Source organism: Eretmochelys imbricata, chromosome 3, assembly GCF_965152235.1.
Source record: "Eretmochelys imbricata isolate rEreImb1 chromosome 3, rEreImb1.hap1, whole genome shotgun sequence".
Classification (NCBI taxonomy): Eukaryota; Metazoa; Chordata; order Testudines; family Cheloniidae; genus Eretmochelys; species Eretmochelys imbricata.
Window position 1 is genome coordinate 68,927,251 of NC_135574.1, and position 27,706 is coordinate 68,954,956.

Below are 27,706 nucleotides of genomic sequence, written 5' to 3' on the forward strand. Positions count from 1 at the left end.
TTATGAAAAAATGGACCAGTATATCAAATTAAATAAAATGTATGAGCCTGGGAATATTATTCTGGAATACTTGTCAATGGCATGGGTGTCGATGCGCATGCTGACGTATCTCTGGCTTTTCCTCCTGCTTGAACTCCTTTCTGAACCAAGTGTCAGCTGCATCATCATTCTGTCTTGTTTATCTCCATTCTCAGACACATAGTGTCCCAGTTCATTCACATCCCCATCGCTGTAGCTGCCGTCCATCATCAAGGGCCGGGGCTGAGGTAGTCCGCAAGTACAAGGAAGCTGTGAATAAGGTCAAGTGTAGTTATATGAGATAGGAATTTGGACCCTGATGATCCTCCTCTCCTTACACAGGCAGAGGAAGCAAATCCTGGTGGAAACCAGGCTCCTGGGGGACAGAGGAAGAGAGAGCAGTAGCAATGGAGTTGGGCAACAGCTCCCTCTGTAGCATGCCCTTCCTGGGGACCTTTTCTTCCCTTGGTGCAGATGCTGCAATGAGTGTGAACGAGGGAATCATGCTATCAGGGGTGAGGGAAAGCTAAAGGAGTACTGCTGGGGGCCAGCTCTCTGCAGGGCTGTCCCTGGATCCAACTGGGTGGAGCCCATTTTACCTTTGTAGCCCCTGATCACTGGGCTTCACGTTGTATAATTTGTAGTATTTACCATCTTTCCTATTCTTATATGACAACAAAGGCTGGGATTTTATTTGTCAGGTTATTATAAAAATTCTGAAGGACTGTCCATGCCGGAAGAGCCTAGTAAGTTCTAGGACCCTACATAGGAAGATGGCCTCTTCTGCTGAATCAGCCAAATATCAGGTGTTACAACTAGGGCTGTCCACGAACCGCAATTTCTGTTTCTCAGGAAATTCTGCTATTTTGAAATTTGCTTTCATTCTGAATTTCCCACAAAAATAAACTTTTTGTGTCATTTTACCTATTCCTTCTTAAAATGTTATACTTTATAATAATATAAGTTTCTACATGACAAGTTGTTGCAAAACAAAAAATTGAGACACTTTGTTCTGATAAGATTGAAGGCTTATAGAAATACTTTGGTTAGTTTTTTTCTAAGCAAAATTTTGTTGAGATCAACATGTTGCCACAGAATTTTTGATTTTGATGAATCGGCAGTTTCCAACAGAAAAATGTTTCAGTGGAATATTTTCAACCAGCTCTAGTTACAACCCTGTGTAAGGATGCAGAGATTCCTATCATGAGAAAGCAAAGCTGATAGGTCCTGTTAGCTCCACTCCAGGATATAAAGAGGGCTGGAGTCTCTCCTTGAAGCAGAGGGAACTAAGGGGAAGGAGAGAAGGAACTTGCAGGGAAAAAGCTTAGGAAAAGCCAAGCTCAAGAGGAAAGCGTAGGTGGAGGATTTTGTTGTTGTTTAACATAACAGCAAAGGCAAAGGGATCATTTTGAATCACCGCAGTCTCGGCTGTTTCTGGAGAAGGGTGGGAACTCCACTTCTTTACAACTACAAATATTCCTGAGAGGATGCCCATTTTTAATTGCACACTGTAAACAGAGCCCTAACCTGTGCTTAGATGTGTTTGAACCTTCCTTGTTGTCTGAACACCCACTCCATTCACAATACTATTTCTATCTGGTGTTATTTGCAAGTTAGTCTCTTAACTACAAAGAGAGAGAATTAAAAAGAAAAGATACCAAAAAGTCACATTACAATATGAATAGGGATTTTGTCCAGTTGACTTTACATGCTGAAGAAACTTAAGTGAGATAGGGTTCCAGATGACATTAGCTAACTTTTAAACTATCTAACGAGGAACACTGCACTGATACTTTTTCCACACACTCTATTCTTCCAAGGAAGTTTAGATTTTTCACATTGTGGATGCAGACTTTTGAAGCACGATCAGCCCATTCAAACACCTATTTCAATTATGTACAACATCACTGGACATAATAAACTCACTTTGTCTCGCAGTTTCCTCTCCTTCCGCTCTTGCACTGTTGTCAGGTAGTTCACTGCTGCGTATTCCAACACTGAGAGAAAGACGAACACAAAACTGACCCAGAGGTAAATGTCCACAGCTTTGATGTAGGAAACTCGAGGCATGGAGGCGTTTACACCAGTAATGATTGTAGACATGGTCAGTACCGTAGTTATTCCTGGGAACACACCATCATCCATTCAGACATAAACAGTGAAGACAATTCAAACTGTGTTCTTTACAGCAAACATGAGGACTTATTTCTGAAGTTCTAATTTCTCCTTAAAATGTATCTTTCAGTTTCAGGGGTGGCTTAGTGGGATCCAGAAATCCCTCATTTCTAACCCTGATTCTCATACTAAGGGCTTGTTTTCAGTACAAAGTTAACCTTGTGTTCTTACTTGAGTGCTGTCCCTAACCCAAACGTCCATCCACACAAAAACCTCTCATTCAGATGTTGGTGCGCTTTACATGCGAGGCAGCTAGCATGTCAGGGAATAAAGGCTAACACTTGACTGCTGTCAACACTCAAGCTTCTAACATGAGCACTCTGCAGTGCGGATGCAGGCTAAGCAACTTGGGAACTGTTAATTTTCCAGTGCCTTTCCACAATTCTCCCTACCCTGGGTTTTTGTGCCATCTGCCTACTCCCTGCTTCTGCACTGGAAGTCACCTATCAGCTCTTATACATTTGAACCTCACATTGCACATAGCTTGCATACCTGCAGCATTTCTATTGTGCTTCTACCACATGTGAACAGAAGAGCTGGTGCCTGGGAGATCATATTCCCACCATCCTGCCAGCTGACCAGAGACTGACACCAGGGTTTTGGTGGATCTCTGGTGTGAGGACAGCAAAAGCCATGATTCTAGGGGCAGGACACAAAATCTACAGTTCTGTGATGTCATCTCCAAGAAGCTAGCTGAGGAAGGGATCTACCAAAAAGGACTTCAGTGTCAAGAGAAAATTAAATCCCTCAAGAATGGGGGTGGCAGAAGACGAAATGTCGTAGTACCCAACTTCCCAAGAATGTGCCAGAGGTGAGCTCCCTCGGAGGCAGAGAGGTTAAGGGCCAGAGTCTGAGAGCTTAATTCAGGTTGAGCAATACATTATTCTGTGAGAAATCCCACTGATTCTAGCAGGATGTCTCATGGATGAAGGTACTACTCAACATGCCAGGGCATGAGAATCTGGCTGTAATTAAGTTGTCTCCTGCTATTGTTTCCCATTTGTAAAATAGGGATAATCTTATATACCTCCCTCACATGCAGGGCTGTTAGCAGGATTAATTACTTAATGTTAGTAAACTGCTTTGAAAATGAAAAGCTCCACATAAGCACTATGTTTTTATTTTCTATTGCTGTAAGTCTCAAGTAGGTTTCTAAGCATTTGATATCACTGCCTTGGTATAAATGTCAACCATTTTGTAATAAAAACATGAATACATATGTTCCATTCATATGTGTTCTATGTCTATACATATTCTCTCCATTAAGCACATTAATTTGCGATAAATAAGGCCCGGATCCTGGTTCAAGTTGAAATCAGTGGGAGTGGGATTGGACTCAAAGTCCATGTGTCTAAGATCCCAATCTTACAGAGTAAGCCTAGGGGTCTGCTTGCAAGTAGCTCATTGCAGAACTGAGAGCTAAATCCCATAGACGTCTTTGAAAATATCACCTAATATTTTAATTCCAACAATAATTAATTTTATTGCAAAGAAAAATGTAAGATTGAACAGAGTTGCTGATGCTGGTTTTCACCTCTTGTTCTGCTACAATTTGTAAAGTGTTTTGAGACCAATGGATGGAAAATGTTCTGTACTTGCTATGTATTATAACTTGGACTGTTGATTAATCGTAGGAAACTAAAAAAAATTTAATCACGATTAAAAAAATTAATTGCAATTAATCGCACTGTTACATAATATCAGAGGGGTAGCCGTGTTAGTCTGTAGACACAAAAACAATGAGGATTCCGGTGGCATCTTAAAGACTAACAGATTTATTTGGGCATAAGCATCTGAAGAAGTGGGGTTTTTTACTCACAAAAGCTTATGCCCAAATAAATCTGTTAGTCTTTAAGGTGCCACCGGACATCTCGTTGTTTTTGTTAAACAATAGAATACCAATTGAAATTTATTAAATATTTTTGGATATTTTTCTACATTTTCAAATATATTGATTTCAATTACAACACAGAATACAAAGTGTACAGTGTTCACTTTATATTATTTTTTATTACAAATATTTGCACTGTAAAAATTATAAAGAAATGCAAAGAAAATACCAATGTGAAATTTCTAAAGATAGCTACAGCACTCGACCCAAGGTTTAAGAATCTGAAGTGCCTTCCAAAATCTGAGAGGGATGAAGTGTGGAGCATGCTTTCAGAAGTCTTAAAAGAGCAACATTCCGATGCGGAAACTACAGAACCCGAAATACCAAAAAAGAAAATCAACCTTCTGCTGGTGGCATTTGACTCAGATGATGAAAATGAACATGGATTGTCTGCACTGCTTTGGATCATTATCGAGCAGAACCCGTCATCAGCATGGACGCATGTCCTCTGAAATGGCGGTTGAAGCATCAAGGGACATATGAATCTTTAGTGCATCTGGCATGTAAATATCTTGCGACGCCGACTACAACAGTGCCACGCAAACACCTGTTTTTATTTTCAGGTCACATTGTAAACAAGAATAGGCAGCATTATCTTCATAGAATCATAGAAGGTTAGGGTTGGAAGAGACCTGAGGAGGTCATCTAGTCCAACCCCCTGCTTAAAGCAGGACCAACCCCAACTTAATCATCCCAGCCAGGGCTTTGTCAAGCCTCAACTTAAAAACCTCTAAGGATGAAAATTCCACCACCTCTCTAGGTAACTTGTTCCAGTGCTTCACCACCCTCCTAGTGAAGTATTTTTTCCTAATATCCAACCTAGACCTCCCCCACTGCAACTTGAGACCATTACTCCTTGTCCTGTCATCTGCCACCACTGAGAAGAGCCTAGCTCCATCATCTTTGGAATCCCCCTTCAGGTAATTGAAGGCTGCTATCAAATCCCCCCTCATTCTTCTCTTCTGCAGACTAAATAACCCCAGTTCCCTCAGCCTCTCCTCATAAGTCATGTTCCCCAGCCCCCTAATCATTTTAATTGCCCTCAGCTGGACTCTCTCCAATTTGTCCACATCCCTTCTATAGTGGGGGGACCAAAACTGGACACAAAACTTCAGATGTGGCCTTACCAGTGCCAAATAGAGGGGAATAATCACTTCCCTCGATCTGCTGGCAATGCTCCTACTAATGCAGCCCAATATGCCATTAGCCTTCTTGGCAACAAGGGCACACTGTTGACTCATATCCAGCTTCTCGTCCACTGTAATCCCCAGGTCCTTTTCTGCAGAACTGCCACTTAGCCATTTGGTCCCCAGCCTGTAGCGGTGCATGGGATTCTTCCATCCGAAGTGCAGGACTCTGCACTTGTCCTTGTTGAACCTCATCAGATTTCTTTTGGCCCAATCAAACCAATTTGTCTAGGTTTCTCTGGACCCTATCCCTGCACTCCAGTGTATCTACCTCTCCCCCCATCTTAGTGTCATCCGCGAAGTTGCTGAGGGTGCAATCCATCCCATCGTCCAGATCATTAATTAAGATGTTGACCAAAACTGGCCCCAGGACACACCCCTGGGGCACTCCACTTGATACGAGCTACCAACTAGACATCGAGCCATTGATCACTACCTGTTGAACCTGACGATCTAGCTAGCTTTCTATTCACCTTATAGTCCATTCATCCAATCCACACTTCTTTAACTTGCTGGCAAGAATTCTGTGAGAGACCATATCAAACATTTTACTAAAGTCTAGGTGCATTTATCTTCTGCAAATGTAAACAAACTTGTTTATCTGAGTGATTGGCTGAACAAGAAGTAGGACTGATTGGACCTGTAGGGCTTCTAAAGTTTTAGATTTTAATGCAGCATTTTTTTGTACATAATTCTACATTTGTATGTTCAACTTTCATGATAAAGAGATTACACTACAGTTCTTGTATTAAGTGAAATACTGAATTGGAAAATACTATTTCTTTTGTGCAAATATTTATAATAAAAAATTAAATATAAAGTGAACATTGTAAACTTTGTATTCTGTGTTGTAATTGAAATCAAGATATTTGAAAATGTAGAAAACATCCAAAAATATTTAAATAAATTATATTCTATTATTGTTTAACAGTGCGATTAATCTTTAATTTTTTTAATTGCTTGACAGCCCTAATTATAATTATATAATAACAGAGAGAGAAAATGAACACTGTGTTTGTTCTTCACTATATTTTGGTGTGCAACTGTCATTTGTGATACTGACTAATACAGTTAAAATGTTGCTAGGGTAATAAAGAAGAGATGAATAGGGTCAGCCTATCCTAACCTACATGTGTAAGTGTGAGCAAGTGTAGTAGATTAATTCAGTGGCTGAATTCCAAGCTATGTGACAATGTGGTATGGTCTATATCACAGGCTGGGGGTTGATGCTGATGAGATTGTCTCAATAAGTAGGTCTTTGCTAGTGTATGGTCACTCAGCTGTGCCGATTACAAGATTATTTTTACCTAAAGGGACCCTGGCAGGTACAGCTCTGCGATCAATCCAGAAAGACACCCAGGACAGCATGACCATCAGAGTGGCAGGGAAATAGGTTTGAAGCAAGAAGAAGAAGATGTGGCGGCGTAAAGTGAAGTTAATGTACAGGCGATTGTACCACCCTGTACCACAGAGAGAAGGAAAAAAGGATAACTAACACCAAAGGAAAACCATCCACAAATACAATATAGGACATTTTGAGATCATTTCAACATCCACAGTGGAACAGTGCTATACTTTCTTATAAGAAAAATATTAGACGTGACCACTACAGGTTCATCTCCGTTGAAGAGCAAAGTGGCTCTTAATCAAACCATCCATATTCTTGAAGTTTCATCACCTCACAGGACTGGATCTTTAGAGCAAATATCACACCTGCTCTTGAAAGCCCCCTGTGCAAGGAACTCCTGTTGCAGTCAATAATGATTGGAATAATGGGAGTTCCATGCAGAGAGGGGTTATAGGATCGGGACCCTCATTGTATATATAATTCTAATAAATGCACCAGATAACTATGTGGATATAAATTTAAAATTTCCAATTAGCTTTGCATCTGCAAATCTTCCCACACTTTAGTCAACTTCCGTGAGGTCCAGCTGTCATGCAACATGCTTCCATACAGGGATTATTATTCTTTATATAGCACCACAAATGTACCATTACACAGCACTGCACAAAGGAAGAAGTGTGATTGTGGCAGGGTGTACCAGGCCCTGCAGTCCTACCACACCTTGCCCCAGGAAAGGGAGCAGAAGAGGTTTATCCTCAAGGCTGTCTAGAGAGGCTGCAGGGAGCAGCCAGTCAGAGACCACAAGCCTCATATAAAAGGGAGCTTCTGGACAGAGCAGTTCAGTTGCTGGCTGGCTACAGGGGCTGGAGGGCTGAACAGATCAGTGCTGTCTGTCATCTGCTGAGCACCTCCAAGGATGGTGCTCCTGGCTAGGTGCAGGAATTGCAGTACCTGGACACAGTAGTTTCTGGCAGGGACCAGGGAGCAAGGAAGGTGCTCCTGGCTGGTTGCATGGACTCAAGAAAAACTTCAGCCTTGAGATAAGGGTGAAGATACTGGGGCTGTGGGGAAGTGGCCCAGGAAAATGCAGCAATTAGTAAAGGGATGCAGCAGGCAGCTGCTACTTACAGAGTCCCTGGGTCAGGACCTGGAGTACTGGGCGGGCCCAGGTCCCCCTCCAAAAGAATCTCCAGGGAGGAAGCCCTGGGGGCACTGCTCCATACCAGAGCAGGGACAATTTGAGAGAGAGCCCAGAAGGCGTGAGAGAAAGTTTGAAGGCTAACCCAGGAGGGGCTATAACCAAGGTACTGCAATAGGCCTTGTTGGACTGGTTGAGGATTGAACCCAGGGACGGGGCTGCAGGCTGACACCAGCGGAGGGCTTTGTTGAACGGATTGAGGCTCGAGCCCAGGGATAGGGCTACAAAGACTACTGAGGGCACAGAGGTAGGCCCTGTTGGATCACCTGGAAGGGGTCTGTTTTGTGTGTTTGTTTCACACATGGACTGTGTGTGACTTGGATGGATGGCTGAGTCACTGGAAACCTGCCAGAGAAGTTAACTGCCAGGTGCAGCTAGAAGGGGAGTGCAGGCACGCACACACACGATAGTATGAGCTCATGTGAGGTGAGTGGGCCCCGTCACAAGTGGTACGAGAGTGGGATCCTTTTGGCCCAACCCCTGAAAACAAGAGGTACTACAATGGAAGAGGTGATCCGCCTGGCAGTGGCAGGCAGCAGCAGTAGGTAGCCAGAAGCAGCGATGCCGCAGAAGCAGCGGACCCAAGCCCTGCTGATGCAGCTGTTGGAGAACCAGCAGAAACAGCAGGACACTCAGTTTGCAGCACAACATTGATGGCAAGAGACCCACTCCAGACAGCAGGAGTGGATACAGAGATGCTTGGGTTACCAGGCTGGAGGCCTGAAGCCCAGCCGTGGAGATGTTATGGGCATTTAAGAAGGGGCTTGCCCTGGGGTGAATGAGCGAGGAAGGGCAAGGCTTAATTGCTTTTATTGTGGAGTGGTGGGCCACGTAAAAAGGTTTTGCTGCAAGAGGAAAGGCAGGGACCCCAAGGATAAGATAGATGAGAAGAGCATGTCTGATGGTGCAAATCCCTATCGCTAGGGGCACCAGAGCTGACACCAGAAACAGTGAAGACTGTCACAGCTCAGCAGATCCACGCCATGAAGAGTGTAGGAATGCAGAAGGGAATCACTCAGGTCACTGAGGCAGAGACTGCCGGTCTCTAATTGGCTGTTCCCTGCAGCCTCTTGAGGCAGCCTGCAGAACTCACCTTTTCTGCTCCCTTTCCTGGGGCGGGGTGTGGTAGGACCGTGGGCCTGGTACACCCTGTCACAGTGATGAACAAATAATTAAGTCCAAGTTTGCAATTCCTCATGAACTTTGCCTATGCTTCAGCCCTTGTGGGAAAGGGAATGCCTTGGACCATTTGCTAGTGAGTCCTTTGTGGCCAATTCAAGGGTAGTTTTTATGGGCCCCAGTTTTTTGCACTGTAAAAAACATACCAGTCTATCTCTTAAGGCAGAGGTAAAGTTGATCTCATCTGATTGGGGAAGGAGGGGAGAAAGCAAAAATCTATTATAATTTCACAACTTTAGCAACATTCACTTACCTGTACTGCTGTAAAAGGCAAGCTTTGTGGTGGTGTGAAACTCCTGTATAAGGAACTGGGATAGCGATATCCTCTCATCTGTTTTTAGGGAATCATTCCCATTCTTCCAGTACAGCATTAGATCATCTTCAGTGTAGGCATCTAGGAAAGTAGGAGTAAATCTTTGGTGCAGTGCAATTATACCAGATAGTATTGAGTCTACAGTTCAGAATGGGTCAATATGTCTTCAAAGGTAGGTATAAAAACTTTGGCGGAAACAGCAGATTTTCTGCCAGTTTGGTCCAGTATCAGTGATGGTCATGGATGATTGCGCATGTGATTATGGTTCGGGCTACGATTTAGTCATGGGTATTTTTAGTAAAAGTCATGGAGAGGTCACGGGCAATAAACAAAAATTCATGGCTGGTGACCTGTCCATGACTTATACTATAAATACCCCTGACTGAATTTTGGGGGGTGTTACTGGGAGGGGTATCTGGGGAAGGCCAAGCCGGGGCTCGCTGCTGTGGGTGGAGGGAGGGCACATCCAGGGACTGCTGCTGGGGGGGGCTGTTGCTGGAGGGGGGCCAGTGGCACCAGCTGCTGGGGGCTGCTGGAGCAGCGACTGCTCCAGCCACTCAGGCAGTTCCTGGGGCCAGCCACACTAGCTGTTACTTGGGTGGTCCCCAAGACCAGCTGCTTGGGCAGCCCTGTGACCTCTGTGACAAACACAGAGCCATAATTATGGTAAAGGATCATTCTGGTTATTGTTATGAGCTGGTTTATGCCTTGTTATAAGTTGAGTTAAAACCTTGTTGAAACTGCTGTGTGAATGCACCCTTCATTTAAAATGGTTGTAAGAAACACTTAAGGCCTAATGGAGTCTGGCCACACACTAACACCAGGGAGGCAGAGGGTTCCCTCCTGTTCTTACCAGGTGGGTGAGGAAAAAGTCTAGCTGAGGCGGAAGACAAGAAACTGAGACTGAGGGTACGTCTACACTACCCACTGGATCGGCGGGCAGGTATCAATCCAGTGGCAGTCGATTTATCACGTCTAGTCTAGACACGATGAATCGATCCCCGAGCTCTCTCCCGTGGACTCCTGTACTCCACTGCTGCGAGAGGCACAGGCGGAGTCGACGGGGAGCGGCAGCAGTCAACTCACTGCGGTGAAGACACCATGGTAAGTCGATCTAAGTATGTCGACTTCAGCTACGTTATTCACGTAGCTGAAGTTGCATAACTTAGATCGATCCCCCCTGCCAGTGTAGACCAGGGCTAAGGCAGAGCAAGAAAGCTTAGCAGGAGTCTTCAAACATGATGTGACCCTTGAGCATGCCTAGAAAGAGCTTTTGAGTCTAGGGTGGGCTAAAGATGGTTGGGGCTGGAAACAAAGAAGCTATTCCCTTGTTTTGGTTCCTCCTGTGTACGGAGAAGTAGGACTTTGTATACATCTTGTAAATAAACAAGACTGCATCAAATAAAATACCAGCCTCCATCCATTTCTACTCTCAACTGGAACATCCTCAAGGCCCCAGAATTGGACTAGTTGCTTGGGTGAAAAAAGTGGTAACATAGTTTGATTTCAAGATGCCTTAGCCCTGCATCTTGCAGAGAGTTATGGTGACTGCTGTGGGGCATAATAATCACCTCTTTCCTTGTGTTCCAATTACATTTAGTTGTCTAGTCTTGGGTTGTATACCAGGGTTAGTTATTCCCAGAAAAAACACAAACAAAACAAAACCCCATCCCAAGCCCAAAAACAACTGTTAAAGCAGCATTAAGGTTGTAAATGCTTATTAACAATGCAAGGGGAAAAATATATTAATAGGATATAGTTGTTTAAAAATATATATGTATGAAAGCCAGGACATTCGAAGTTAGGTCAGATTTAGAAAAAGGAGCTCCATGAGGATGCGAATTTGGATGTATCTTTATTATGTACTCTGGCTAAATTTGTGACGCATATCAGGTACATTCATTTATTTGTTGAGTAGTACAGTGCAGTGTGATTATCTGAGGCAAACCACACCTACGATTATTGTAACTGAAAGAGGGCAGAGGAAAAGCTTTCCCAGTTGTTTTCAGTTTGTTGACTTTGGTCAGAGTTGCAGGTTGTTCTGCACTTCTGAAAAACAGGCCATTTACTTAGGTGCCTGACATAAATTTAGGAGCCTAATTTTAGGCTCCCATATTTGAAAATCTTGGTCTACATATGTATCCTGTTTACTTACAACTTTCAATTTCCAGCGAACACGTCTGTGTGTCCAGGGGGAAGCGACTGAAATCCATGTTGCACATTGCAGTTACTGTGACCCTAGAAATGAAAAATACGTGTTTAAAAACTTTTCTCTCTTTCATGACTGAAAAATGGTAAAGGAAAAACAAACAAAACTGCAAGTTAGTTTTGTATGAAATAAAATATAGCGCCTACATATTCGAATAGGCCCACATATTACCAGGGGTTGAATTAAAAGGGAAAAAAATAATGCTATTAGCCCAACTTCTGCCCACTTGAAATGCCAAGTATCTCTTTTCAGAGAATGCCAGCTTTGCCAGCTGCTTTCCAGTTGTAAAGAATAGTTTATTGATAGTCAGATACCATCAATGCATTGGCCATCCTATGTGTCACCGTTCAGGGCAACTACACCTGTATTTCCCAATCATGGTACAGCAAGACACTCACTCTAGGGTCCGGCTTCTCAGTCATCACCTCTCTTAGGTGGAGACCCATGTCTCTCTCCCTCCTGACCAGGGTATTTCAAGGCTGCACAGGTCCCTTCCTACACTGTGAATTGCCCAGCAAGTCAGCATGGCCTAACCAGGCCTGCTTTGTTTTCTCCTCAGTGGCTAAAAACACCATAATTGCCCACAGTTATAAGGTAACATGCAGCCCTTTCTAAGCAAGCATATTTATTCTTAAGGTGAAAGCGTTATAGAGAAAACATTAAAAACAATACTAGACCCTACAAACATGCTAATAAATTTACCAGAGTTCACCCCAACTTCAGCAAGGGCTCTGGTAGGATTCTGTCCTTCAAACAACATCCAGGGGTTTGTCTATGGTCATAAGTTCATAACAGCTTTTGCTCAGAACAAGAACCCACAATCATAGGTTGGCCTTTCCTTTTTACAGCTGGGGACTTTGATAGAGATTGTGATAGGTAATCAGTCAGACAACGGTTTTCTCCTCTGAGCATAGCCTCAAAGGGCTGGGTCTGGTAGGTCGGAATTTGCATTTACCTCCCCCCAGGTATTTCTTAGGAAACCCACTCTACTGTGCTTGTCTCAAAAGTTCCTTTTTGTCTAGTACATTGTTTAAAATAGTCCTTTGAAGCTCATAACACTTCCCCAGGGTTTACAGTGGCCACGTCTCCCTGCTGGAGAAGTTACATACAATCCCACAATAATATATACATTTTGCATTTTTAATACAATGGACTCCAAAGCTATTTAAATGTAATTTAGTAGGATCTCCCACAGATACTGCGGGAAATAGCCATGTCTATCACATTATGCAGTGGTGTAACGGGGCCTTGGTACAAGAATAGGTATGTGGGGCCCTTTTCCAATTCTGCAATCTGTCCCCCTCCAGCTCCTCCACAGCCCCAGTACATCTACCCCATCCCCTAGCTCCTGCCTAGCTCTACGGCAGTTTCCTTCATAGCCCCAGTCCAGCCCCACTGCACGCCCACCCCAGCTCCTGCTCAGTTCTCCCATAGCCCCAATCCAGTCCTCTCATCCCCCAACTCCCACCTAGCTACCCTCCAGACTTTTCTCCTTTCTGTTGGGATATGTATGGGTTAAGTAGAGACCTGGGGAGCTGCTAATGTGCTGACATGGCATTAGGGGACAAAGGCATAAGACAGCTGTAGTTCTTTGTTTAATAAATAAGATGCCATATTTTGCCCTTCCCTGTTGCTTGTAAGAATTGATAAGTTTTGCAGCTGCATAAGAAATGTAGGGATCTAAAAGATACCTTTTGAGTAAAGCAGTGTTATCTCCTCCTCCCTTCCTTTTCCAGCTACATAAACAAGCCCTGGCTTATGGCCTCTTTCTCCCTCCCCTAAGAATTGCTGACCAGGGAGATTTGTGGCAACAAATTGTTGCAAAGAAATATATTTTCAAGGTAAAATGCCTGTGTAATGCTGTGCACAATAAAGAGGGTGGGTTTACTAACAAAATGGGTGTTTTTATTACGTACTAAGGGCTTTGGGGGTGTTGTAACGGATGTCAGCGTGTACATACTCACAAATAAAAAGAATGTGCTGTAACTAATTCAGGGCTTACTGGACAATAGGGTCCAGGGGAACAAGTATTGCAATAAAGAAGCCCGTCCTCATATCCGCCTCTGGGTCAACCTGCTTTTTCTTCTAACACTTTCCAGTTCTGATCCACCCCTCCCAGCTCTCCTTCAAACCTTCCTTCAGCCTCCAGTCCAGCCCTCAGCTCCCCAGCCTTAATCCAATCTCCCCTCCAGGCTCTTTTAGCTCCCCTTCTGTCCCCCCCCCCATCCTGGTCTACCCCCTGCCCCATTTCAGGTTCTCACAAACCTTCCCCCAGCTCCTTCCCTCGGTCCCCTTCTGCTCATCTCCAACCTTCCCCTCCCCCATCCCCCTAGTCCTAATCCAGGCCCCCTGACCTCCGCTTTAACCCATTCCCCCACCTCAATAGCACCGATCCAGCCCCCAGCTCCACCCAGTTCTGTTCCAACGCCCCTCCCCGCAGCTTTGGTCTAGCTACCTCAGCTGTCCCGCTCTCCTGCTCCATGCAAAATGGTTGATGCTTCTCCTTGCATTCTGTCTCTAGGGGGGCTGTGTCTTCTGTATCCAGGGACCCCACGTGCCCCCATGCATCCCCCAGCACTGTGATCTCACCATACCTTCTCCAGCCATTCTTGCCAATTGCTCACGCCAGGGTCACCCCTGCTGGAGGGACCCCCCCCATCCCTGCTGCCCCCTTTTGCCCCAGCCAGCCCTGCTCTTCCCCAGAAGCCCCTCTGCTTGGATCTCAATAATCTCATGGGCCCTGAGCTGCACCACTTGCACCACTGCAGTTACGCCACTGATGAAGTTACTGATGAAGTACATCCGTGTGCTGTGAGATGTTATCAGCGTTATCACAGTCTAACGAGCTATCATTTATGTCATCCACTAGGGGGCACAGGTAATACCTCTAGTCCTACTAAGTTTGTTTGAAAAGAAAATACATTGAAATGCTCCACCTTATAAACCAAAAGCTCTGGCCTTGCTCAGAACAACTCATTATTTTATTTCTTAACAGGCTAGTTTTGTGTTTTTGCACAAGAAGCATCAAGTAATTATGAACCCAACTGATATAAACACTGGCAGTGGGAAAATAAATGGGAACAATTTTATAGATTATAGTGTGAGAACAATCTGTGAACCGTAACAAATTTAAAGAAAGTCAACAATTAGATAACTGAGGATCTAACAGAGCCTGCTCTTGCCCTTATGTTATTAATCTCTAGTCACTTTTGTATTTCCACTGATGTCACTCATTTGTGTTTGCTACTCTTTGAAAACAAGTGGTGTGCTCAGATTTCTTATTTAGCTTGTGGTGCTGCCTAAACTGTGACAGGTGCTTTCTATACACAGATGAAGACACAGTTCTGGCCCCAAAGAGTGAAGATTCTTACAAAGTCAAAATTTGGTGAAGGATGTATATACAAGTAAAGTGATCAGGGTAGTGCTAGGCAGTCAGCTTAACACTTACATGGTTGTTTATTGGGTTTAATTTTAAAAACATTTTCCTCCCCCCACTTCTCAACTCAGCCATCTTGTCCTTCTCCCCTTCTAGTCCTGCTCAAAGTGCAAATCTCAATGCAACCTTACCTATAGAGTTGCTCAGGCACCTCCATAATAATGGACCGAATCCAAACACTACGAAATCTGGGAAAGTTCTGATTGAACTGAGGTCTGGATTTAAAACCACCTCATTTAGGAGTGTGTGGATCTGGGATTTTGTTTTGACGCAGTATAGAGATAAGATGTTTAGATCCAGAGAATTCAGAACCTGAGTCTGAATATGCGGTATAAATGCAGACTAATCGCTAAACAAAACATTTTACAGTGCTTTTAATTTTAATAGTATTAATCTCTTTTTTTCAGTGTTTATCAAGTGCCCAGCATGTTGCGGGTGCTACTGGAAACAATAATAATAATCCATTTTACTATTTAGTTTGCCATTTAAAAGGTGTAATACTATTTTTGTGTAGGGTGGTTATAACTAAACCTCGTAAATTGTGTGAGTTTCTATGTGTGGTGGGATTGGAGTTTCTCAAATATGCTTAAACACAGATCCTGTACTCCTTAGGCAGCCAAACCTCTCATTGACAGGGGACTTTTTCTCAAGTGTCTGTGACAGGTATTACTAAGTGATACAGAAACACAACATGTTCTTTACATCCTATTCTTGCCTGCTCTGGCAAGTGGAGAAAGCATTTTTGACAGTAGGGGAGCTTTCAAATTTTCATCAGGTTTCAAATTATGTTTTCTGCCAAAGGTATTGGAAAAAATATTAAAAATCAGTTACACATGCATCTTGTACATTTTGGCATGTCTGAAAAATCCCAGCCAAACTCTAGCACTCACCACAATACAGACTGCATTACTGAGGGTAGATATTGATTTACCAATGGCTGCCAATGTAAGCATTGTAATTTTTAGTCTCTTTGCATTTCTCAGGACTTTTCGTATTTCCTTTGTTAGCTTAACATCCATAGTTGGACTAGCTGGATAACCTGGCAAGATCGAATGCACCCCTTTATTCACACTCTACATACTATTGTAATAATCTTTGTACAAAATATAGCTAGTGAGGTATCATTTGAAAACCAATAGCTCACTGGTCAATAATATCATGATGAAGTCTATGTAGAAACATTATGTGTAAAGTAATGAAATCCCCCTGTATGATGTTAAAGGCATATGTTCAAACTGACATAGCCCTGTTAAGGTTGAACTGGTCAAGCAGGTCTGTCTTAAACAAATGGGTGTGTGTTTACCTCAATTTGCATATAAGCTGTAAACAGAATCCTCAGACAGTGAGAGGAGGAAGAAAGAAAACTAAGAAAATCTGCATTTCACCATACACAGGTGAAAAGAAACAGCATGAAGTCTCCTTCGGACAACAGATTCCATATCTCCTTGCTCTCAGCTGGAAAGAACTTTATCTAGGGGTCACTCTCAGGAAAACGCATTTCAAAGGGTGACTGCATGATACAAGTGAGGGGCAAAACAACCCCAGGTTAGCTCTCCCTATTCATCTCTCTTTTTCACCTAAGAAGACAAAAGAAGCCGTCTATAGACTTTGGAAAGCAGATCCTAGCCTGAGAGTTTGGTCAGCAATGTACTGAAAACATGTAGTAAGAACTTCACCTTGAACCAAGTCTAGTTTGTTAAGTTTAGGAAGCATTTTGTCTTGTAACCATTTCTGACTTTAATGGCTCATAGCTTGTAAGTGAGTAAAAGTCATCTCTTTGTGGTTAAATAAACTTGTTTTGTTCTTTAAGCAAAGTTTAACCAGTGTGGTGAATTGTTTGGGTAACTCCATTTAAGGTGGCAAGCCGTTGTGTACTGATCCCCTTACAGGAGCAATGTCCAGGAGAGGGCTGGACAGTGCAAAACTCATGGTTTTTTGGGGGGGAAATCTGGGCCTCGGAGTGTGTTGGGTTCACCCTGCAAATAGCAGTGGTGCAAGTACAGTGGTATAGTCTGGTACACCATACCAGTAAGTTATTTATAGCTGGTACGGCATACTGGAAAGACGGAGGAGGAGCCTGTCCCTAACCTACCCCCAGCCCTTATACGGAGCTGCTTCTCCTCTGTCTGTAGAGCAGCCCCACCGGAGGACGGGACTGGGGGTGTGGGGCTGGAGGTGGAGTAGCTGCTGGTGTTCTGCTCCGTTCCCCGCTGGGAACCGCAGCGGGGAAAGGAGCAGAACATGGGGCTGCCAGGCAACGCCACGTTCTTCTTCTCCTTTTGCTGCTATGGTTCTGGACAGCCTTAATCTCCCAGGAACCACAGTGGGAAAGGACCAGAACATGGGGCCGCCTGGCAGCTCCATGCCAGAAGCTCCGCCTGTGCAACTGTACCGCCCCCAGCCTGGCCCACAGCTGCGTCTCCTGTGTCCTCCTGCCTGGGATCTGTACAGCAGAAGTCTCCTGTGCAGCGGGAGGAGGACATAGTCCCCCCCCCCCCCCAGGTAACATGGGATGGATGCAGATCATGGGGAGGGGACAGGGAGAGTGTAGGGGCTCAGGCTGGGGTGGGGTCGGGAGGATTCATATGGTGGGGTCACGTGGGAGAGGTCACGTGCCCCCACTTTGTGTCCCTCCCATGAGTGCAGCGTACCCGCAAGAAATTATTTCTACTTGCACCACTGGCAAATAATCACCAAGGCTGGTGGAAGTCAGAGTGTGGCTGGTGTGTTGCTGACAGGCTGCTGAGGCCAGAGTTGCTGGACCAGGGCTGTAGCTACACAGAGATACTCAGGATATGACCTGCATGCTGGCAGGTTGATTGTGAAAAATCCAAGTTGGAAGCTATACGAGCGAAGCACTGAGGCACCCACGGTTGCATAGCAGGGGTAACAGAGCCCCTCACTGGTCTGGACTGCATCCCAGAATGTCAAACCTGGCATGATTTAAATTACATCTATCATGCTACTTCATGGCAGTCTCACTGAACTAGTATTTGTCAGATTCTGCTTCCTTTTAATGTAATGTCCTTCTGAGAGATCTAATCTGCACTTTCATAGCTATATAGATAATACCTATTCACATTATTCTTACATCAGAGTATCCTACAGCAATTTTATCTCTGACCAGTTCTTTATGCGTCATTTGGCAATATCTGTCCCATAACATCCTGAAGCTGAAGTCAGGAAAGACAGACGTACTGATTATTGTCTCTGTCAGAGACTGCTGAATGCTGCTCACTCACTTGATTATTTCACTGATTCTATCTCCACATACAAAAAATAAAATAAAATAAATCAGGAGTTATATTTGTGACACTGCACCCCATATTCTTCACAGTGATATTAATATGATATGATTATGGCATAATTATGATGTGTGTTGTACAAGATGGGTCATGTGAGGTGTCATTGGAAAAGTTATGATTTGCTGAATATGATTATCCTATTTGTATGCATGTATCATTTTTGTATCTAAAGATAGAAATATTGACTATGTATCTGTATTTCAAATGTGCTTACTCTGGGTGACACCCACAATTAACCTGTCTGATACAACAATGAAGAAGCCAAACAGTGCTGATGGCCCATCAGCAAAGACAATGGTCCCTGGAATAACTAAACCTTCCTGTGAACGTTTCAGACAGCCGGGAAGTAATGGTTGCTATGACTCAGCAAGGTATGCAAGGCCACATGACTCTGAACTCCATCTTGGGATGTCCATGTTTTTCCATAAACTGAGTTTGGGACTAAGGGTTCCCACCATATGCTAAAGCTATATAAGGCAGGGAGTGAAATCATCTGTTGTTCTTCACTCCCCACACAAGAGGATTCCTGGAAACCCCTGAGGAACAAAGACTGAACCGGGGGAAGTGCTGGGCCCAGGCTAAAGGGATTTCTAGCCTGTGTATGAAAAACCTTGGGATTCCAAGCTGCAAAGCAAGTGTAACTTGTGCCTTAAGAATCTGCAACCTGCTTGTATCATCAGTCAGGGTGAGAGATTGTTAATTCAAATCCTATATTCTGAGTATGTTAAACTTAGTTTGCATTTACTAGGTAATCTGCTCTGATCAGTTTGCTATCACTTATAATCACTTAAAATCTATCTTTTGTAGTTAATAAATTTATTTTATGTTTTAATCTAAATCAATTAGTTTGGAGTGAAGTGCTTTGGAATCTTAGTTCAGGGGGCTGTTGCATTTCCTCTTCACACTGAGTGAGAGGCGAACTCCATGAGTTTATGCTGTACAGTTTCCTGTGCAGCACAAGATGGTATAATTTGGGGTTTATATTCCAGAGTGGGGATGTGTGCCTGGAGAGATACTGGTTATCTTGGTTATAGCCTCTCTATTGTTGGTTCATGCAGTGGCTGGTCAGAGAGCCTGCATGTAACTTCAGCTGGGTGTGTCCCTGCCTGTGTGAATGCTGGTGGAAGTGTAGGACCAGGAGCAGGTCTTCAGCTTGTCACAGCAGAACTGTGTGAAAGGGAGCCCATGCTGGTAAATTGGAGGGCTCAGCGGTACCCCAGTTCCAGTTGGCACCCCAGGGGAAACCCATCACAATACTATCCTCAGATTTACTGATGGTCAAGTATCTTAGGTCCTTTACTCAGACTTCTGTTTCATCTATGAAACTTTGTCAGGCTGTGACCATTGCTCAGAAAAATCGATTTTGAACTACTAATCAATTCTTTGTCTTTTCAAGGCTAGATTATCATAATTATTTTCAGGAGTTTCTATTCACATTCTATTCTATTATGATGCGCTTATTATTAATTTCTAAGTAAGTGACATATTTGAGTTGCTCCAGCTATAATCTTGAGTCAGTGGGAGCCAGGCCCTTTTGTAGCTATATATCCTGGTTACAGAGTTCACAGTCTAGTGATCAGATGCCTGGCCAGCAGGTGGCTGAAGAACTGGATAGAACAACATGAATGACATGTTGTGATCGGTGCTCTCTCTGTGAGGGCTCATGGACCAATCGATCAAGGTGACATTGTATAATGCCCTGAGATTCTTTTGTTTCTTTAGTGTGATGGTGCCCCCCATAAGGCTTTATGGAAATATGCTTCTGATTATATATGACATAACTGGAATATGTTCTATGCTACATATGCCATGTAACATATCTATGTAAAGGTTATGATCTACTGAATCTATTAATCCTATTTGTATGCATGTATACATTGTATGCATTTTTGTATTCAAAGTTACGAATATTGGCCATGTACTTTCTTGATTTCTAAATAACCTTAGTAGAGCATTTGGTCAGTTCCTGGAGAAAGGATTTCGCAAAGTTAAGTGTCCAATCAAGATTCACTTAAGAAACAATGCATCTTGGAATGCTCCAATCCACATAAGAAGTCTTCCTGGAGACATTCAAAATACCATGTGGGCAATGGCTTCAGTCTGTAAAAACTGTGAGTCATGCATGGACATGTGACTTGCCCAGGTGACTCCAGAACTCCATCTTGGAGCTGGACTTGCTAGGAGAGAGGAGGGGTCTCCACCCACAAGAGAAAGTCTATTTAAGCCCGTGGGAGACCCCTCCATTTTGTCTTCAGCTGGCTAAGGAGATAGCCTCTCCACCCCCAAGGATACCAGAAAGAAACTGGAACAAAGGACAGTATCTACGGGGGGTGTAAGTGATTGCTGGACCCAGACTAGAAAGAGACTAGTCTGTAAAAGAGAGTTTACTGGAACTGGTGAGAATTTTATCTGTATTCAGTTTGATTAGACATAGACTTGTGTGTTTTATTTTATTTGGTAATTCACTTTGTTCTGTCTGTTACTACTTGGAACCACTTAAATCCTACTTTCTGTATTTAATAAAATCACTTTTTACTCATTAATTAGCCCAGAGTATGTATTAATACGTGGGGAAGCAAACAGCTGTGCATACAGGGTAAAATATGTTTTACCCTGTATACCCTAAGCTTTATACAGGGTAAAACGGATTTATTTAGGGTTTGGACCCCATTGGGAGTTGGGCATCTGAGTGTTAAAGGCAGGCACACTTCTGTAAGCTGCTTTCAGTTAAGCCTACAGCTGTTAGGGGACATGGTTCAGACTTGGGTCTGGGTTTGCAGCAGGCTAGCGGGTCTGACTCAAACCAGGCAGGGCACTGAAGTCGTAAGCTGCCAGGGCAGGAAAGCTGGAGCAGAAGTAGTCTTGGGACATCAGGTGGCAGCTCCCAGGGGGTTTCTGTGATCCAACCCGTCACACTTAGTTTACCCCTGGTTTGGCTTGCTGTCCTGGGAATATCCTTCAGAGACCATGGCTTGCTTTTTCTTTTCTTGGTGAGCTATCAAAGGAACTGCTCTTTGTATTTTTCTGTTTCTGTTTCCCCATTTGTTTTAGGAGAGGATCAAGCACACTAGGAAATGGGGCACTGCTGGAGGGACAGCAGTATTTAAATCTGCCTTATCAGCTCACAATCCAGCTGGCACTGCAATGGGAACTTGATAAAGTACAGGTAAGAACTGAAGAGAAACAAAACAGAGTGCACTTCAATTACATCACATGCAGGCAGACAAGTAAATATTATAATTATTTAAGGGGGTCAACAAACATATGGACACGGATGATCCCATGGATATAGTATACTTGGACTTTCAGAAAATCTTTGACAAGGTCCCTCAACAAAGGTTCTTAAGCAAAGTAAACTGTCATGGTATAAGAGGGAAGGTCCTCTCGTGGAAGGATAGGAAACAATAGGTAGGAATAAAAGGTCAGTTTTCACAGCGGAGAGAGTAAAAGCAGAGTCCCCTGATGATCTGTACTGGGACCAGTGCTGTTCAACATATTCATGAATGATCTGGAAAGGGGGGTAAACAGTGAGGTGGCAAAATTTGCAGATGATACAAAATTGTGCAAGATAGTTAAGTTCAAAGCTGACTGTGAAGAGTTACTAAGGGATCTCACAAAACTGGGTGACTGGGCAAGAAAATGGCAGATGAAATTCAATGTTGATAAATGCAAAGTAATGCACATTGGAAAACATAATCCCAACTATACATAGAAAATGATGGGGTCTAAATAAGCTGTTACCACTCAAGAAAGAGATTTTGAAGTCACTGTGGATAGTTCTCTCAAAACATCTGCTTGATGTGCAGCAGCAGTCAAGAAAGCTAACAGAATGTTAAGAGCCATTAGGAAAAGGATAGATAATAAGACACAAAATATTGTAATGACATTATTATGCAGGTTTGCTCACCCAATCTCTGAAAAAATATATATTAGAATTGGAAAAAGTACAGAGAAGGGCAACAAAAATGATTAAGGATATGGAACAGCTTCTACATGAGGAGAGATTAAAAAGACTGGGACTATTTAGTTTGGAAAAGAAGTGACTAAGGGGTGTATTACAGAGGACTATAAGATTGTGACTGGTGTGGAGAAAAAGTTTTATTTACACCTTCACATAACACAAGCAACAGGAGTCACCCAATGAAACTAATAGGCAACAGGTTTAAAACAAACATAAGAAAGTACTACTTCACACAGTGCACAGTCAGCCTGTGGAACTCGTTGCCAGGAGATGCTGTAAAGGCCAAAAGTATAACTGGGTTAAAAAAAGAATTAGATAAGCTCATGGAGGGTTGGATGGTCAGGGACGCAACCCTATGGTCTGAGTGTCCCTAAACCTCTGATCGCCGGAAGCTGGGACTGGATGACAGGAGACGGATCACTTGATAAACTGCCCTGTTTTGTTCATTCCCTGTGAAGATCTGGCACCAGCCACTGTCAGAAGACAGGTTACTGGGCTATACTGACCATTGGTCTGACCCAGTATGGCTGTTCTTAAACTAACACGATCAACTGTTCCGGGGAAGTCCCTACATAGAATTCTATGAGCCAAATCCTGCTCCCCACCATACATAGGTATTGGAGGGCCAAAAAGGCCCCAGGACTGGTAGAGTTCCAAGGGGTGCAGGGGTTCTCAACCTTTGTCTTTCTGAGGCCCTCCCAACGTGCTATAAAAACACCACGGCCCACGTGTGCCACAACAACTGTTTTTCTGCATATAAAAGCCAGGGCCAGCATTAGGAGATAGCAAGCAGGGCAATTGCCCGGGGCGCCACAGAGCTAAGTTGCTCAGGCTTTGGCTTCAGACCTGGGTGGCGGGGCTCAGGGCTCCGGGCTTCAGCCCCATGCGGTGGGTCTTCAGCTTTCTGCCCTAAGCCCTAGCAAGTCTAATGCCAGCCCTGCTTGTTGGACCTCCTGAAACCTGCTTGCGGCTCCCCACAGGGAGCCACTGATTGGGAACCACTACAATAGGGGAGATTGGCTGCTGGAGGGCCTGTAGAGAGAGGCAGCTCTCAATAGACTGCATGCACAGGGAGACAGGTTGTGGGGAAATTGCACTGGTTGGGGGGAGGGCAATAAGCAGCGAACACCTAAAGCCACCAAGTCAGTGGCAATAGTGTTGTGAACAGAGTTCAAATCCTGACTCTCAGTCCTGTATTTACATTACTAAACCACTCTGCCTCTCCATACACTTTAATGCTTTATGAGACTATAAGGGATATATTTTGAAATGCTTTATTGTGATGTTCAGTGATTTATCGGTTGATTTGTGTGTGTGTGTGTGTATAAGCTTTACAAAGTAAAATACAAGAATCAATTTAATCCCTTTCATTGTCATTTCACTAATAACTAACATTGGAATGCAACTTTACCTGAGGCTATAAAGTACTTTCCCATCTGGCTGGACCCGTAGCATGACGTTGTCAGTGGTGGTGTCATGGATAAAGGAGCGCTTGGAATGTACAAAGAACATGTCAGGAACCCAAATTTTTTTCACTAGCCTGCCATCAAATGTCATGCTTTGGTTGTTCGTGCTTGGGAAGGACAGTCTTTCATCTTTCCAGTAGTGTCTCAGATAAAGGGTCATGGTGAAGTCCTGAAAGTAACCAATGAAAGAAACAGGTTTCACATTATGATTTATTTTTTGGAAAGAACATTTCACTGCATATAGCACCAACAGTATATAAATATATCCAACCTAATTTAAATAGGAATAATTATAGAATCATAGCAATGTAGGGCTGGAAGGGACCTTGAGAGGTTATCTAGACCAGCCCCTGCACTGAGGCAGGACCACGTATACCTAGACCATCTCTGACAGGTGTTTGTCTAACCTATTCTTAAAAGCCTCCAATGATGGGGAGTGCACAACCTCCCTTGGAAGCCTATTCCAATACTTAACTATCCTCATAGTTAGACAAGTTTTTCCCAACATTTAACCTAAATCTCCCTTACTGCAGATTAAGTCCATTACTTCTTATACTACCATCAGTGGACATGGAGAACAATTGATCACCCTCCTCTTTATTAACACTCCTTAATATATTTGAAGAGTGTTATCAGGTTTCTCCCTCAGTCTTCTTTTCTCATGACTAAACATGCTCAGTTTTTAAACTTTTCTTCACAGGGCAGGCTTCCTAAATCTTTTATCATTTTTGTTGCTCTCCTAGGGACTCTCTCCAATTTGTCTACATCTTTCTTAAAATGTGATGTCCAGATCTGGACACAATACTCCAGCTGTGTTTATTTTCAGGAATTTCTTTCTCCTTTATGAACTACAAGTTCAGCACCCAATCCTGCCCCATTGAAGTAACTTGCTCTCCTTTAACTCCTAAGGACTGATTAACTGTGGTCCATTTTTCATTAGAGCTAATGAACTTATGTAGTTCAGAAACCAAAGACCCTCCAAATGGAAAATTCATTTATAAAATATATATTATACTTACACACAGAGTGTTTCTCGGTCTGTAGGGTAGCCCCCTAGAGGATAAACACACTAATCCACTGATGGAAGGTGAAGGCAGTGGGGTGGAGATAGCTACATGACTCTAGATCCTCCCTCCCCCCACCTCACATTCCTGTGGCTGATAAAAAAAAGAAGCAGGTGGCTCCTAGAAACCATCGCCTTCCATTCTTGCTCTTACAATGGCTCTTCATGCAGCCAGCCAGTGGAGTAACTCCCATGCACAGGACTGCAATCTGAGCCATCAGCCTGTGCCGGAGAATAAATTGGGAGAGGGCAGTGAAATGTGGGAGCCTTTTCTAAATTTCGTCAAGAGACAAGGGGAAAATCAAAAAACAAAAGGCTGTGCAAAGAGCATGTGCAGTCTGATGCAGAGCCTTTGCAGGCAGGCTGTAGATGGGACCCTATGCATGAGGAAGATTGTTACTGTCTTTTTGAAACATGCAAACAGAAACCCTCCAAAACATGGCTTAGTGGCAAGATGCGAGAACTTTCGTGTGTGTAAAACATTGTAGAATCCAAATTTTAGGGCCTCCAATTATTTTGTTGGATATATTTCCTCTCTTTCATTTTAAGATTAAAAAAATATATAAGAGGCCAGATCCTGAGCTAGTGTAAATTGCCGACACTGATTTACCCCAGATGAGAGTCTGGCCAAAATTGTGGAATTTTTTGGTCTTATTTTTTATTGTTACATTTCTACTTCTCTAGACTTAAAAGACTTCGGCCTGGTGTGGGAATTGTTTCTATTAGGTCTGTCAAGCAATTAAAAAAATTAATCGCGATTAATTGCACGGTTAAACAATAATAGAATACCATTTATTTAAATATTTTTGGACATTTTCTACATTTTCAAATATATTGATTTCAATTACAACACAGAATACAAAGTGCACAATGCTCACTTTATATTTATTTTTGATGACAAATATTTGTGCTGCAAAAAACAGAAGAAATAGTATTTTTCAATTCACCTCATACAAATACTGTAGTGCAATCTCTTTATCATGAAAGTTGAACTTACAAATGTAGAATTATGTACAAAAATAACTGCATTCAAAAATAAAACAGTGTAAAACAGCCACCATTCCGGAGGACATGCGTCCAGGCTGATGATGGGTTCTGCTTGATAATGATCCAAAGTAGTGCAGACTGACGCATGGTCATTTTCGTCATCTGAGTCAGGTGCTACCAGCAGAAGGTTGATTTTCTTTTTTTGGTGGTTTGGGTTCTATAGTTTCTGCATCAGAGTGTTGCTCTTTTAAGATTTCTGAAAGCATACTCTACACCTTGTCTCTCTCAGATTTTGGAAGGCACTTCAGATTCTTAAACCTTGGGTTGAGGGCTGTAGCTATCTTTAGAAATTTCACATTGGTATTTTCTTTGCATTTTGTCAAATTTGCAGTAAAAGTGTTCTTAAAACGAGCAACATGTTCTGGGTCATCATCAGAGACTGATATAATACGAAATACATGGCAGAATACGGGTAAAACAGAGCAGGAGACATATTATTCACCCCCAGGGGCTTCTGTCAAAATTTAATTAACGCATTTTTTTAACAAGCGTCATCAGCATGGAAGCATGTCCTCTGGAATGGTGGCCAAAGCATGAAAGGGCATAACAATGTGTAGCATATCTGGCACATAAATACCTTGCAATGCTGGCTACAAAAGTGCCATGCAAACACCTGTTCTCACTTTCAGGTAACATTGTAAATAAGAAGCTGGCAGCATTATCTCCCGTAAATGTAACAAAATTGTTTGTCTTAGTGATTGGCTGAATAAGAAGTAGGACTGAGTGGACTTCTAGGCTCTAAAGTTTTATATTGTTTTGTTTTTGAGTGCAGTTATGTAACAAAAAAAATTTACATTTGTAAGTGAATTGAAAAATACTATTTCTTTTGTTTATCATTATTATGGTGCAAATATTTGTAATAAAAATAATAATATAAAGTGAACACTGTGCACTTTGTATTCTGTGTTGTAATTTAAATCAATATATTTGAAAATGTAGAAAAACATCCAAAAATATTTAATAAATTTCAATTGGTTTCTATTTTATTTGTTGCATCATTTGCTACTTTTTCAAAAGATAGAACTTCTGCTCGATCTGAGATTTGTTCCATCTTTTTTGGCTTGGTTATATCCTTCACAACCTTGAGCCCACAAGCGTTTACACTTGTATTTAATTTTAAGCTAGTAAGCAGTCTCACTGACCTCCAGGGGACTACTCAGGTACCTAAAGTTAGGCATGTGCATAAAGGTTTTCAGGATCAGGGCTTTACTGTGAAACCAAATATGTTGCAGGGTGGCTGGCCCCTTTATATGAAGCAGGTCCAGCACCCCTGTGCTAGAACAGGTGCTCCCAGTTTTGCCAATTAAAAGGCCAGGGCAGCACCTGGGTCTGCATAGAGCCAGGCAGTCAGTAAGGAAGGATGATGGCAGAGGAGGGTAATGGGAGTTGGGGTCTGGGTCCCCCACAAGAAGCTGCCAGAGTCCCCTGGGATGGGAGGCGAGGTAGTGGGAACCTGCTGAGGAGAAAGCCCTAGAAGGCAGTGCTCAGTTAACTGAACACAGAAGAATCCTGTAGTAGCACCTGAGGCGGGTGGGACTGAAAGATGCAAAAGGGAAAATCCCCTGGAAGCTATAGCCTAGGGTGGCACTTTTTTGTATGCTTTGCTTATGTTTGCAAAATAAAAGTGTGCCTGGAAAGCGACTCTGGATGTGGCAGTAGGTCCTTTGTGGATTAAGAACAAGCCAGCACTATTTTATGAGGGAATATATAGTACCCTATTGTACTGAGAGAAACTCAGTTGGCTTGTGGACATGTGATAAAAATGAATTGACAGCTGAGACACAAAGTCAAAAAAACTGGATTTTTTTTTAATTGTTTGGATTTTATCCCAGAATTGTTGGGTTCTTTTGTAACATCAAAACCTGTTTTTAATCTGTTTTCTTTTAGTAACTCCAGTAGAGATTATTAAT

At 43.0% G+C, this 27,706-nt stretch overlaps 1 protein-coding gene across 2 annotated transcripts in view; it reads right to left on the bottom strand.

Moving 5' to 3' along the window:
• The window catches only part of LOC144262694 (gamma-aminobutyric acid receptor subunit rho-1), a 69,409-nt gene continuing 41,703 nt past the window's right edge, over window positions 1-27,706 (bottom strand). For both annotated transcript variants that reach the window (XM_077812813.1, XM_077812812.1), the window contains 6 exons: window positions 23,632-23,855; window positions 11,465-11,547; window positions 9,250-9,390; window positions 6,579-6,731; window positions 1,945-2,141; window positions 1-288 (listed from right to left, as the gene is read on the bottom strand). In XM_077812813.1, coding sequence (XP_077668939.1) covers window positions 1-288; window positions 1,945-2,141; window positions 6,579-6,731; window positions 9,250-9,390; window positions 11,465-11,547; window positions 23,632-23,855 — 1,086 coding nt within the window. The remainder of the gene's footprint in view (window positions 289-1,944; window positions 2,142-6,578; window positions 6,732-9,249; window positions 9,391-11,464; window positions 11,548-23,631; window positions 23,856-27,706) is intronic.